Consider the following 12,836-nt stretch of genomic DNA (forward strand, 5'->3'; position numbering starts at 1 on the left):
AAAAAAAAAAAAAAAAAAAAAAAAAAAAAGACAGCTAGGACTGTTACACAGGGAAACCCTGTCTTGGCAATAATAATAATAATAATAATAATAATAATAATAATAATAATAATAATTAGTTATAGTTACCCAAACTATTTTCCACCCCAATAAAAATTAAACAAAACAAACAAAAGCAAACAAAACAAAATGCAGGTATGATGTCATGTGTATTTAATCCCAGCATCCGGGAAGAAAGAAGCAGGTGGGATGTCCAAGTTCAAGACCAGTGTGGTTTCCAGAGCAATTCTAGGACAGTCAGGGTTACACAGAGAAACCCTGCCTCAGAAATAAAATAATCTTGCCTGTGAAAATTGAGAAAAGACAAAAGAGACCCCCCTCTCTGGGATAGCATGTGCCAATGCCCATCCCCACCTTCAACATAAACCCACAGTCGGTATTTTCTCCTCTCTCTTCCCACCATTTCCCCCGTACCTATGCATGACATCAGTGTCAATTTTATGCAACTATGGGAACCTATTTCCTTTTTCCGTTGTTACAGAAAACTGTCAGCATCTATTCCTGCTGTGCCTGTTCTGTCCTCAGATTCTGCCCTCTGAAAACTCCAAGTAAAAAGACAAGAGTCTTGTGACCTCTGTTCCTTCATCACACGGGTTGTTCTCGGGATGTGTGGGATGTGCGTTTGTGCCCCTCCCAGGGGTGGAGGATGGAAGTGAGTTCACTTTAGATTATTCAATACGCTGGCTATCGTTTGTTTATCTGCCTCGTGCGGCTTGTCTTGTGACTGAAACTCAGGTGATTCTTCAGAGTATAAATTGTCCGATGCTCTGAATAAAGTTGGCTACTGCATGAGACTTCAGTCTACCTTATTTTTAGGTCCCTCTCTCCCAGGTTCAGGCTGCCAATGGGAGCAGTAGCCACCCATGGGCTATTTAACTGATGTCCGTTATTGAAGATGTAAGTCCTAAGATAGCCTGCGTTTCCTAGACTATTTGTGAGAATTTTTCAAATGTGAACATTCCTGGAATTTGGGTATCAAACGAATCTGTTGCTACAGGAACTTGGGCCTCTTGTCCGATAGCCCGCTCCAGCCCTTTCTTTTGTAGCTGTTTCCCTAGCAGTGAGAGATGATGCTTACCCTGAGTGAAGGATTTCTGCACCGGTAGGAGTTCAGGCATGCTGCCTAGTGAGGGAGAAAGAGTTCCGCTGAGCCATTCAAGCCCCTTAGTCAGGGAATGGTCTATATCTGGGATACGTGGGTGACTACAGAGGATTGGTCCAGCAAGGACAGTGCCTGAGCCTCCCTGTGGTCAGTTGACTGTGACCCTCAGATTCATCCTTTCCTAATCTGGAGTCTATACCTAAGAAGGCAAAAGGCACTTTGTATATATGACTAAGGAGTTTGCAGGGAAAAGAATTTCCTGAATTATTACATGAGTTCAATGAAAGCCAAGCACTGATGAAACTGGCTAGTTTGGGGTTATTTGCATTTTTCCATAATTTAAAAAGTGTTTACTGGGGCTGGAGTGATGGCTCAGTGGTTAAGAGCACTGACTGTTCTTCCAGAGGACCCAGGTTCAATTCTCAGCATCCACATGACAGCTCACAACTGTCTGTAACTCCAAGATCTGACACCCTCACACAGACATACATACAAGAAAAAAAAGTGTTTACTGTAAGAAAAAAACAGCATAAATAATAAATGAACTCAAGAAAATTATAAACTAAGAGCTGGAGAGATGGCTCAGGGTCAAGAGCACTTGCCGTTCTTCCAGAGAGCCTGAATTCCCAGCACTAATAATACAGAATTGTGAGAGCAGACACAAGGATCAGAGTGGTGTGGCTGTACCAGCAGTGACAGTGCTGGCTATGATCCCAGCACTAGGGAGGCAGCAGCAGGAAGATCAGGAGTTCAGGGTCATCCTTAGCTATGTAGCAAGATCAGGGCCAGCCCCGGATACAAGAAACCCTGTCTCAAGCAACATTCATGGGCCCACATGCTAAATGATCGAAATGTATGTGGAGGCAAATTCTCTCATGTGGAAAGTAAATTCTGAGTACTTTAAATAGGAACTCCTAAGGGAAGCAGAGCGCTACCGGCCATCTACAAGCAAGGTCTGTGTGCACTGGCTTCCTTCTGAAAAGCAGTGGCAGAACCCACAAGGACCGCCTCAGTCAAGAGGACAAAGTCCACTATCAGCGGCCATGAGCCATGCTGATGGTATGTGCCCTTGAGGTGATGTAATAAGAGTGGCATTTTACCTGTGTGGTTTCCTCATCAAAACTATGACTCCAAAGTAATCCTGAGAAAATCGTCAAATGAATACAGAATGAGGGGCATTCAATAAACTCCCTGACCAATACACCTCAAAAATGTCAAGGTCATCAAAACAAATGTCAAAAAAAAAAAAAATGTCACAGACTGGAGGACTCAGAAAGCCTGACAAGTATGATGTGGGATCCTGGAAGGAGTCCTAGGCAGAAAAGGACTATGGGGCAGACTAAGATCTGAAGGAAGTGTGAACTTTGGTTAATAATAATCATCATCATCATAATAAGCAATCCAGGCTTTCCGATGGTGACAAAGGTACCATGCTGAGGTAAAACTGCCACCGTGCCTGAAAAGGGCCTTCCAAGACTCGCTGTATTTTCTGGGGCTAGAGACTTCTGGACCACGGAAGTCCTCGGATAAAAGTGGGAGGGGAATAAAGAAGCCACCTCCCAGGCCTCAGTCCCAAAAGACGTGGCAAGGCCCAGGGAACAGAAGTCTGAACAGCTGAGTATGCTACCTCCTCCCTGTGATCCGGAGGGAGTGTCCTCCTCTGAGGGTCCTGGTCAGCCCTCAAGGACCCTCTCCGTCGTGGCGCCTTCGTCAGGCAGTCCAGCTGTTTCTGGTCTGGACATCCCCACAGGCTGTTCTCTGAAGAACTTGGTGAGTCATTCTGGAATCATTTGTCTGTAAGGCTTAAGTGAGGGAAGAACATGGCCTCTAGGGATCCAGGATAGTCAGATCCCCAGGGAGCCTCCTCTAGCTGCTTCACACCCCACATCCAAGTCCCTCATCTCTGCCAGAACAAACGCGGGATCTGCCAGAGAGCCATTCCCCTGCGAGTTTGCTGTGCGCCACGCTGGAGGCAAGGACTAGCTGTCTTTCAAAGCCCGACCCGACGTGCGCTGCTATCCCGACTCCCCATTTCCCAGTACCTTTAGTGTGAAAGGGGTATTTTACCCATTGCTACCCGACTTCTGGCCTAGACACCTAGAATAGACAGAAGGGAGAGGAGCCAGAAATCTGCGCAATTCCCCGGCCAAAGAAAAAGAAAAGGAAGGAGATGAGGCGGAGCCTGGGTTGGAGGGGCGGGGCTCCGAGACCTCGGGCGCGTGTGGCCTGGAGCCCAGGCGCCAGGCTGAGCTGCTGTTCTCGGCTCAGAAGCCCGGGTGCCAGCTGGGCGCGGGCGGGTGGGCACGGGTAGGGCCATGTGCCAGACACACACAGAATGCCCTTTGAGGAGATGGCAGCTGTCGGCCCAGGCACCCCTCTGGTTGCTGTGGCCTTGTCTGCCCTCTCTTAGCAATACCTTACACAGCACTGGGAACAGCTACCCAACAGGTACAGGGGAACCCTATTCAAAGCAGAGAAGGACCTCATCAGACCTAGAACTAGGACCTGGGTCTGGTGGCTGACCTGATGGCTCCTTTCTCGAATATTTCTCCTCATTTTGGGTCCGTCCTCAGAATCTACCTAGGGGTTAAGGGGACTAAGGTTGCCTCCACTTTACGGGGAAAAGTTAGGGGATCCATCCCTAAGTCTCTGAGGAAGTCAGATACGACCCTCGTGTATTCCCCCAATCACTCGGGCTTTCAACAACTGTACACCTGGAAGACAAAGACGCTTGTCCCTGGGACTGCAGAGATGATTCAGTGGTTAAAGGCACTTTCTTGCAGAGAGTCCAGGTTTGGTTCCCAGCACCCTCATGGCTGCTGACAGTTTCTGTAACTCCAGTTTCAGGGGATCCCATGCCCTTTTCAAGACCTCTGCGGGCACCAGGCAAACACATGGTGTACATACATGGATGCACAAACACATACTCAGATAAAAATAAACCAGATAAAGAGGAGGAGAAAGACAAGGAGGAAGGAAGAGGAAAAAGAAGGGGAGGAGGAGGAGGAGGAGGAGGAGAGGAAGGAGGAGGAGGAGGAGGAGGAGGAGGAGGAGGAGGAGGAGGAGGAGGAGGAGGAGGAGGAGGACACTTGTCTCTCGGTACAATACTTCAAATTTCCTAGCGGGCTAGCTGAAGCTCTCGTCCCCTAGGTCCTCTCATGAGCGAACTTGGCTGCCAAGCAGCTTTTTGGAACAGGCTGTGTACCTCGGGAAAGCGGTAGATTGACATCCTAGACAATGCCCACGGAGTTCATCTCCCACTTGGTGTAGGTATGCGCTCACCAACCCACCTACCCAGGGAACAGTAGCCACTAACTATCCAGGGTTTGGCTTGCCCAGGAAGAAATCTTGTGGAACAGCGACGAGCTGTACGTGGCTGGGCAGCGGAACAGAGCGCTGGTTCTTAGCCTTCGGGTAGCTGATGGATCTGAGTCTCAGTGCACTGAGAGAAAGGTGAAAACAGCAAGGGTTGGCGGGCAGTCTGAAGACCAGTGTTCATGTGCCCACTGCTTGCAGGTGCATGTTTGGGCACCGTGTCAGCTGAAGAAATTAGGGGTGATTAACATGGGGGAAAGGAAGGCTCAGCTCTCCGAAGGACTGCCTGTCTTCCAGTCTTGGGTAAGGGGGCCCACTATGCAACCCTCCATAAAAGTCACTCCAAATTTCTCTTTCAGGGGGACCCAAGGTTAAGTCAGACTGTTTGCCCCGAGTCCTGGAGCTCCCTTGGGAATCGAGTGGGCCCTGGAGGAGCCTTAGGCTCTCTCTCAGCTGGGGCGGGGGTGGGAGTGGGTGCAGAGGAATTCTGCTAGCTGATCTAAGATCGCCTTCACCCAGACCAGTCTCTACCCTATCTGTCTGCTCAGACCTGGGGAGTAGGAGCCTTGGGACCCGCACCAAGGAACGTACTGCGTAGGGGTGGGGATTCTGGGCTTCAGAACCGGGTGGGCGGACCGGATGGGATTTTTTTCTAATAGTGCGCCTGGAGGTGGCCATAGGAAGGACAGGCAAGGTGTGGGAACACGGCCTCCTTTCCCTATTGTGCCGACAGAAAAATGCTGGGGTCCGGGGTCCTCGCCTTTAACGCGGGCGGCGGCAGAGCAGACGAGAGGGGGAGGGGCAGGCGCAGGCGGCGCATGCGCGGCGCGGGGGGAGCGGCCGGACTGTCCGGTGGCAGAGAGCCGACTGAAGGCTGCGGAGAGCGCCGGGATCCGGCGCCGGGGGCTGAGAGCGGCGCGGGCCCACCGAGCCCCGAGCCAGCCCGCGCCGCTGCCGCAGAGACCCGGGGGCTACGGCCAAGATGACCGTGCCGGTGAGTGCTGACCGCCGGAGACCCCGCGCCCCCCGCGGCAGGCCTGGGCCACCGGGGGTCGCCGGAGGTCCTTCTCAGGTCGTGGTGGGGAAGAGGATGGGGGCGCCGCCCCGTAGCCGACTTCTCTGATCCTGCTTTTCCAACCTCTTCTTGGAGAGCCGAGTGGAACCAGGGCTCATGCTGGCCCCGCGGGGAGCTCCCCGGGACGGCTGGGCTGGGGAGAGGGTGTTTGTGGGCCTCTTAAGAGCCCCTGGGACTAGTGGGCCCGGCAGGGGTCCGCGCTACCCCCCCCCCAACCTCTTCCCAGAGTGGCCAGGCCTACCGAGGAGAGAGCTCTGTCACTCCCTGGAAACCCATGTCCAGGTCAACTAGGCCGGCTGACGGGTGGGAAAGTCTGTACTGTTCCCCCAGAAAACTCCCTGGGAGAGCTACCCTATTGTGCTCCTGGATCCCCACCCGGATGGCCATGGCGTGGGGCGGGGTCTGTGCTGTCCCTGAGACACCCTTACCCCAGAATGGTTAGCTTGGCCGGCTAATGGAAAGAGCATACCTCCCACTCCCTCTGCTTTGTACATTCACTTTGTGGGAAGTTTGTTGGATGGAACCCCAGGGCCTTTCGACCAGAGTCTCCTTTCTGTAGGGGCTTCCCCTTGCTTTACACCCCCTCTTCCTAACCCATCAGAAAGACCTGAGCAGCCCTTACTCTAGGGCTTAACAGTTGGGCCATGGATCTCTCCTCCTGAGATGGCCAGGGGTTATGGCTACCGAGGTGAAGGACTGGCTCAGGTACAGGCTCCACTTTACAGACAGACAGACAGAGGTGTGAGGCCACACCTTCATCCTGTCTGCACAGTAGTAATGGCCTGCAGCCATGATTTCTCTGCTGAGTCAGAGTTTTTCCCCAATGACAGGAAGGGGCAATGGTCCAGAACCTTGTCCAGCCTGGCCTTATTCAGGGACTGCTCTTCATCCACCTGGGGTCGGGTACTGTGAGGCACATTGTCGAGGCTTCCTGGCAGGGCAAGTGGCCTCTTAATTAACCCCCATAGGGTATGGAGACTCCTGGAGGAGAGAGGCTGGTGTAAGTGCAAAGCATTGTTATTACAGAATTAAAGATCCCGGCTCCTGCCCGCCCCCACAAGTGGTAATGCTGAGTTACAGATGAAAAAATTAGGGCTTCCAGGCTGTGCTGATGGGAGCCCCCACCCCCGTCGCTTCTGGTTCAAAGCATAATTGCCTCATCTCTAGGAAGAGACAGAGAAAGCCTGCCAAGCCCCTCTCCTGTTCTGTTCTGCTTCTGCAAAGCTCAGGATTTTCTCTGGCTTGGGGCATAGGGCACCAGCCAGCTCCACCCCTGTGGACACCGGTCAGGGAAACGAGGCAGATGACTGAGCATGCCGGAGGGCAGTAGTGAGCAGCCAGTGCCCCTTCGGACGGGTCTCTGGTGGGGAGGTTCAGGATTGGTTTGGCTGTCTAGAGTCAGTTCAGAGACCCTTACCTCACAAGATTTCAGGTGGTCGGCTTGGCTCTGTCACTGTGGTACCATCTGTAACTAGAGGGCAAGGGGTCTGGTAGGACTCGTATAGCTAAGAATCACTATGAAGAACTAAAGTGAAGGTCTGTCCCCACCATGCTCCACTCCAAAAGTCACTTCTCGCCTTCTGGCTTGTAGCTACAGCCCTCAGTGATTCTGCACAGCATGTTGCTAGGCTGTCAGACCACCGTCCTCTCTCCTGGGATCTTGGTAACCTAGTGGAGGTTTCTAGGAAGAGCTGCCTGCTCTGTCCTTGCTCAGGGAGCCCAGACTGGTGACTGGCCATGTGGTACTCAGGGACACATTTGAGTTTTAAGCACACCCATTCATTTGGGCAGTCTTTTCCTGGATAAAGCTGACGCGGGCACTTTGGCCCACAGAAATTACAAGATGCTACAGATGGAGATGGGAGGTACTAGCAGAGAGAAAACTTGGGATGGACTAGGTTGAGTTGATGTGGTTTTCCGGGTATCCAAGCAGGGCCTGTACAGGGTTTTACTTTTGCTTTGCTTTGTTTTGGTTTTTGAGATGAGATCTCATTGTGTAACCCTGAATAGTTTGGAATTCACTATGTAGACCAGGCTGGCCTTGAACTCCCACAGAGATCTTCTGCCTCTGTCTCCTTCCAAGTGCTGGTCTTAAAGGTGTATACCATCATTACTCCTTGCTCTGCTAAGGCCTTACCTCTGTTATTTGACCCCTATGGGATATGGGATCCAGAGGGAGGAAGGCACCATGGTGGCCCTGGCTCCCAGCGCATGCTCTTTCTTCTGCTGAGAGCGAGCAAAGGTACTTTGGCAGTGTTTGGCCACTCATTCCCTGACTCTCCTCTGCCATCTGCCTTCCTTCAGTGCATGGCTGGCCAGTACCATAGGTAGTCTGTCCTAGCTTGCTGGTCACACTAGAAAATGACTGTATTGTGTCTCAGATCCATGGCTGGCTGCCCTGTCGCAGTAAGGTGAAGAGCAAGTCCTGTGCAGAGCACAGTTCCACTGCTGTCTGTTTCTGCCTCTTGTTTCTTGTCTGTGAAACTGGCAGTCTGGTCTAGTCTCTACTGGGCCCTTTCTTGGAGGATGGGCTTTCTTTCTTTCTTTCTTTCTTTCTTTCTTTCTTTCTTGATTTATTTATTTATTGTGTATACAATATTCTGTCTGCATGTATGCCTGCAAGGCAGAAGAGGGCACCAGATCTCATTACATATGGTTGTGAGCCACCATGTGATTGGTGGGAATTGAACTCAGGACCTCTGGAAGGGTGGCCAGTGCTCTTAACCTCTGAGCCATCTCTCCAGCCCCAGAACAGGCTCTTACAAGGAACACCTATGCTGCCCCACATAAGCATGTACATGTGCTGTGCATGGGCGTGAGCATAGACAGGGTCCTCAAGGAGGACCCATATGTGGCCCAGTCACATTGCCAGTGGGATGGGAACCAGAGTGACAACGTTTATAGTGGTAAAATGACCACCATCCTGCATGGCCACTCTAATTTCAGGGCTGCAACCCAGAGAGCTCTTGACAACTTTCTGTGGCTTTCCAAGCGTGACCCAACTTTTTTTTTTTTTAATGCTATGTGAAAGGCAAACCCAGAGTCTCTTTGTTGTCCTTGCAGACAGCCATCTTGGGCTCACAGAGATCAGGCAGACTAGTTTTGACTAATCTAGCAGCAGCCAGTGGAAATTAGTGAGCACTTGGTTGAACCTGGGTCCCCCCTGTGCTTAAGAGAGTTGCCAGGGAGCCAGAGGTCTGAGCTAGGGCTAATAGCTGTCCGGGTTGCCAACCCTGTAGGAAGGGCACAATAGTAGGGAGAAACCGAGTTGGAATCCCACAGCGCAACTCAATCCCCACAGTGCATGCCATACCCTCTCCTGTTACTGGACTTTGGTCCTTCCTGCCCTTCCCTTTGCAGAAATTGGTCTTAAACCTTGTACCCACTTTACCAGGTAGCTTACCCCTGCTCACCCATGCAACACTGCCCCTGGACACCTCTTGGCCTCATTTGTTACTCTGTATTTAAAGATGGGATCATAAGGTTCCTAGTAGATTCTGTCACAAGACTGAAGGTGCAGGACCTATGACCACAGGGCCCCAGCTGAGCCACCTGCGGAGGGTGTAGAGGGTGGCATTTGCCACCATGCCAGTGCAGGTAATGATGGCCCTACATAACAAACCTTTCCAGGGAACTTTATTGAAGACCAAGTGGGGATCAAAGAAGCTGCTACTTCAGGATGGGTACAATGCTTTGGTAGGGCAGGACTAAGGGCTCTATAACAGCGTTTCCTTAGGGGTGTGACAGGACTGCATTTGGGAGGGAGGTCAGTAAGGGATGCATGCAGCTCTTGATAAGAGGCGTATAGTGGTGCTGCTGTGAGGTAGTCACCGTTCCCAGCCTCTGGTGGCATGTATGGTGGCCAAGGACCCACTCCTGATCTCTCTCCCCCTCCAGTGGCTTTTTCTTTGTGGCTTATTTCAGTTTCGTTCCTGCCAAGACTTTAGTGGTGAGATGACCCTGGCCTCTCCCCCGCTCTGCACAGCCTGTGGGATCCTCTTAAACCTTGAGCAGGTCATTCTCCTCAATTCTCCAACAGAGTGGCCTCTGGTGGCACCATTGGCTAGTACGCCACATCTCAGGCCAGCTGGGTGCTCTGCAGCCATGCTGTCTGGAGTGGACAGAATTGCATACACATAAAGCTTCTCCTCAGGCATGATCTACAGCAGCGTGATCTAGTATTAGAAGCAGCCAGGCAGGACTTCAGTGCCACCTGTGGATCTCAGTGCCTTAAGGTACTAATGATGGTAGTGGAAGGGTGAGTGGCCCTGGGCAACTCTGGGACTCGCCTTGTAGTCAGCTATGCCCGCTCCTACCTCCTGCCTTCAGGGATCTTTTCCATCTCCCAGCCTCAGACTTAGCCTCCTCATCGCTGTTTGCTCTCCTTGTTTCCTGGCCAAATCTCATTATTTATTTTCTTTTTTGGATCAGTGTCCTTGTTGTCATCATTGTCATCATGTGTGGGGGCACATGTGCAGGAGTGGAGGTCAAAGGATGACTTGTGGAGTCATTTCTCTCCTGCCTTTATGTTGCTCCAGAGATGGGACTTGGGTTGTCAGACTTGCCCAGCAAGTGCCGCTGATTCTCAGTGGCCCACACTGCTTTTGTGTGCTCTTAATAACTGTTTGCTGAGGCATTGTCTTCCTTGATCCAAGAAAGAGAGCCAGGACCTCAGCAGAGGTGGTGAGGGACGCCCATCCTGGCAGGAGAGATGGTCACAAGTTGTGGCTCTAAAGTTAATCTCTTTTCTGGGGGAGATTAGAGGCTAAGGGGGCTTTTCAATAATTTTATTATTAAACCCTGCCAAATTCCTTGAAGGATTTGAAACAGATTATAGTAAAAGACACAGTCTGCCATCGTCAAAGCCTCCAGAGCTGTGTAATATATGAGGAAAGAGGAACATTATTTCAGAAAACCTAGGTTAAGGGGGCATAGAAATTAACTGTAAGTTCCCTGGGAACTGTAAGTTCCCAGTAGTGGGTTTAGGATCATGGTACCTGCTTTGGGGTCTTTCAGAATACTGTGCAATGTCATCCTGTTCTTCTGTGCTTCCTGTCATTTTACCTGTTGAGACTTTTCTACTGAGGTAGATTTTTATATGTCATGAAATGTGCAGGTGTTAAGTGTACACAAGGGTAAGTTTGGGCCTATGAAGAACATCATCAGGATAAGGAATGTCACCGTCACCTCAGAAAGTTCTCAGGGCCCCGTCAGGCAGTCAGTGCTGTGCCTTCTCACACTGTCTTAGATTTGCCTCTTCATTCTGTGTTAGTTCTGGCTTCTTTCATTCAGCAAAATAGAAATCGCCATCCACTTGGGGAGTATTTGTTCCTCCTTGGTTGCTGAATACTCTTCTGTTGATGGATATGCCACAGTTCATTCAGCCTGTCCTCCTGCTTTTGTTTAACGTGGATTTTTTACTGTCAGAACACTGGCATATTGTTTGTATTAGAAAACCTTATAGCTGGGCAGTGGTGGCACATGCCTTTAATCCCAGCACTCCAGCAGCAGAGGCAGGCGGATCTCTGTGAGTTCGAGGCCAGCCTAGTCTACAGAGTTAATTCCAGGATAGGCAGGGGATATTATACAGAAAAACCCTGTCTTGAAACCCCCCCCCCAAAAAAAAGAAAACATGACATCTAATCATACAGCCTTAGGTCATGCCCAGAGATTTGTCTATGCCCTAAAACACTATCTACCCAAATGATCTGTTTGCTCAGAATGTGGTGAAACCACAGACCTCCCTGTTCACAGCCTTCCAAGCAGGGCCTTAAGAGTTTGCATTCCTTCCACCCTGTCATCAAAGGTTAACTTTAGCCTTTGGAATCACCTGTGATGTCCCAGGAGGTCCTGGCTGGAGGGCCTAAAGGAGAGCAGGTCAGAGAAGATAAATCCTGGACATGAGCTGATTGATCCTTTGGGCCCTCCCTGCTGGGATTGACCCAGACATCCTACCAAGCCACTCCTGCTCAATTTGAGAGCCCAAGTCCAGTAGACACTTTACCCTTCAGGAAGCCAGAAGCCAGAGCTGGGATCAGCTTCCCAAGGGCCCCTCCTGCAGCCCTCAGGCCCGAATCTGCTCCTCCTCTCCAAGCAGCTCACTTGACTGTGCTTTTAAAATCAGTTTCACTTTGCTTTTCCTGCAAAGGTTCACACATTTACTCACATGTTACCTCCACAGAGAAGCTCCCAAACCCTTGCATGGAACAACCCTCCCATCCCTGCCACCTACTTCGCCCTTTCTGACTCTTGTCACCGCACACAGGTGTGACTCTCGTCCATGTCCACCTCCCACAGCCCAGGTGTAAGTTCTCTGAGAGCGGGACTCTTTCCCTGGCAGTGCCTGATACGACACAACAGTTGGCATGCATCTGATGCTCAGACCGTGGTGCGAATGACGCCACCAGTGCAGTTGGAGGGAAGACCTGCCCACCCCAGCGTCGGCTATGAATCTGGTGTGAAGTAGGAGGAGCTGCACCCAGATCTCAAATGAATTTTTTTTAATTATTTATTTATTATGTATACAATATTCTGTCTATAGGTATACCTGAAGAGGCCACCAGATCTCATTACAGATGGTTGTGAGCCACCATGTGGTTGCTGGGAATTGAACTCAGGACCTTTGGAGGAGCAGGCAATGCTCTTAACCACTGAGCCAACTCTCCAGCCCCCTCAAATGAGGTTTTGAGGGAACATGGGCAATCTTAGAACATCTCAAGAGGGAGGAGGGAGAACAGGGAAGGCTTGCTTGGGGAGTGGGCTTAGAGGTGTGCACTTGTGTTTGTGGGCGGGGGGGGGGGGGGCCAAGAAAGAGGGGGGGGGGGACTTAATGTCTAGTGATGTGGGATGTGTTTGTGCTGCTGAGGCACACCAGAGTGCCCTATGCATCCTTGTCAGTGCCTGGGTGTGGGCCCAGTGCTGGTAAGGTTGCCTTTAACAATACGTATACTGAGCTCTGAGAGGTGCGGTGACCCGCTGAGGATGCTATAGACAGCTGGAGTCATTTGTGTAGGCTTAGTTGAGATAAGGCCTTGGTCTGGGTCTCCTGAGGCAGATGGGGCCCTGCTGTGTAGGCTGAAATCAGCTCATGTGGGTCACCATGTTTCTTTGCAAGGAGAGAGCTACTCTTACATACCCTGGAGTCCCTGGACTGCTGCCTGTGACCCTGCTGACCCTCTAGCTCACTGACTCCCGCCGCTGTGGCTGACAACCCTGTTCTCTGCCCATCTGTGGGTATCTGTGGGTGTGGGCACTGGTGCTCAGTAGAAGCTGCTGAAGGCTTGG

At 51.2% G+C, this 12,836-nt stretch overlaps 1 protein-coding gene across 4 annotated transcripts in view; it reads left to right on the plus strand.

The window, feature by feature from the left end:
* Nucleotides 1-12,836, plus strand: part of Bcar1 (BCAR1 scaffold protein, Cas family member) — a 52,872-nt gene that overhangs the window by 13,127 nt on the left and 26,909 nt on the right. The window contains exon 1 of one of the 4 annotated variants that reach the window (XM_050144091.1): nucleotides 2,749-2,932. The exons of 1 other annotated variant lie outside the window; for it this stretch is intronic. In XM_050144091.1, the coding sequence (XP_050000048.1) occupies nucleotides 2,783-2,932 (150 nt within the window). In that variant the 5' untranslated portion in view covers nucleotides 2,749-2,782. Of the gene's footprint in view, nucleotides 1-2,748; nucleotides 2,933-5,316; nucleotides 5,472-12,836 lie in introns of those variants that run through there. 2 more of the 4 variants (XM_050144090.1, XM_050144092.1) reach the window with 2 other exon arrangements.

This window comes from Alexandromys fortis, unplaced genomic scaffold (assembly GCF_014885135.2).
Source record: "Alexandromys fortis isolate MF-2015 unplaced genomic scaffold, M_Fortis_MF-2015_v1.1 scaffold_1, whole genome shotgun sequence".
In the NCBI taxonomy this organism is placed as follows: Eukaryota; Metazoa; Chordata; class Mammalia; order Rodentia; family Cricetidae; genus Alexandromys; species Alexandromys fortis.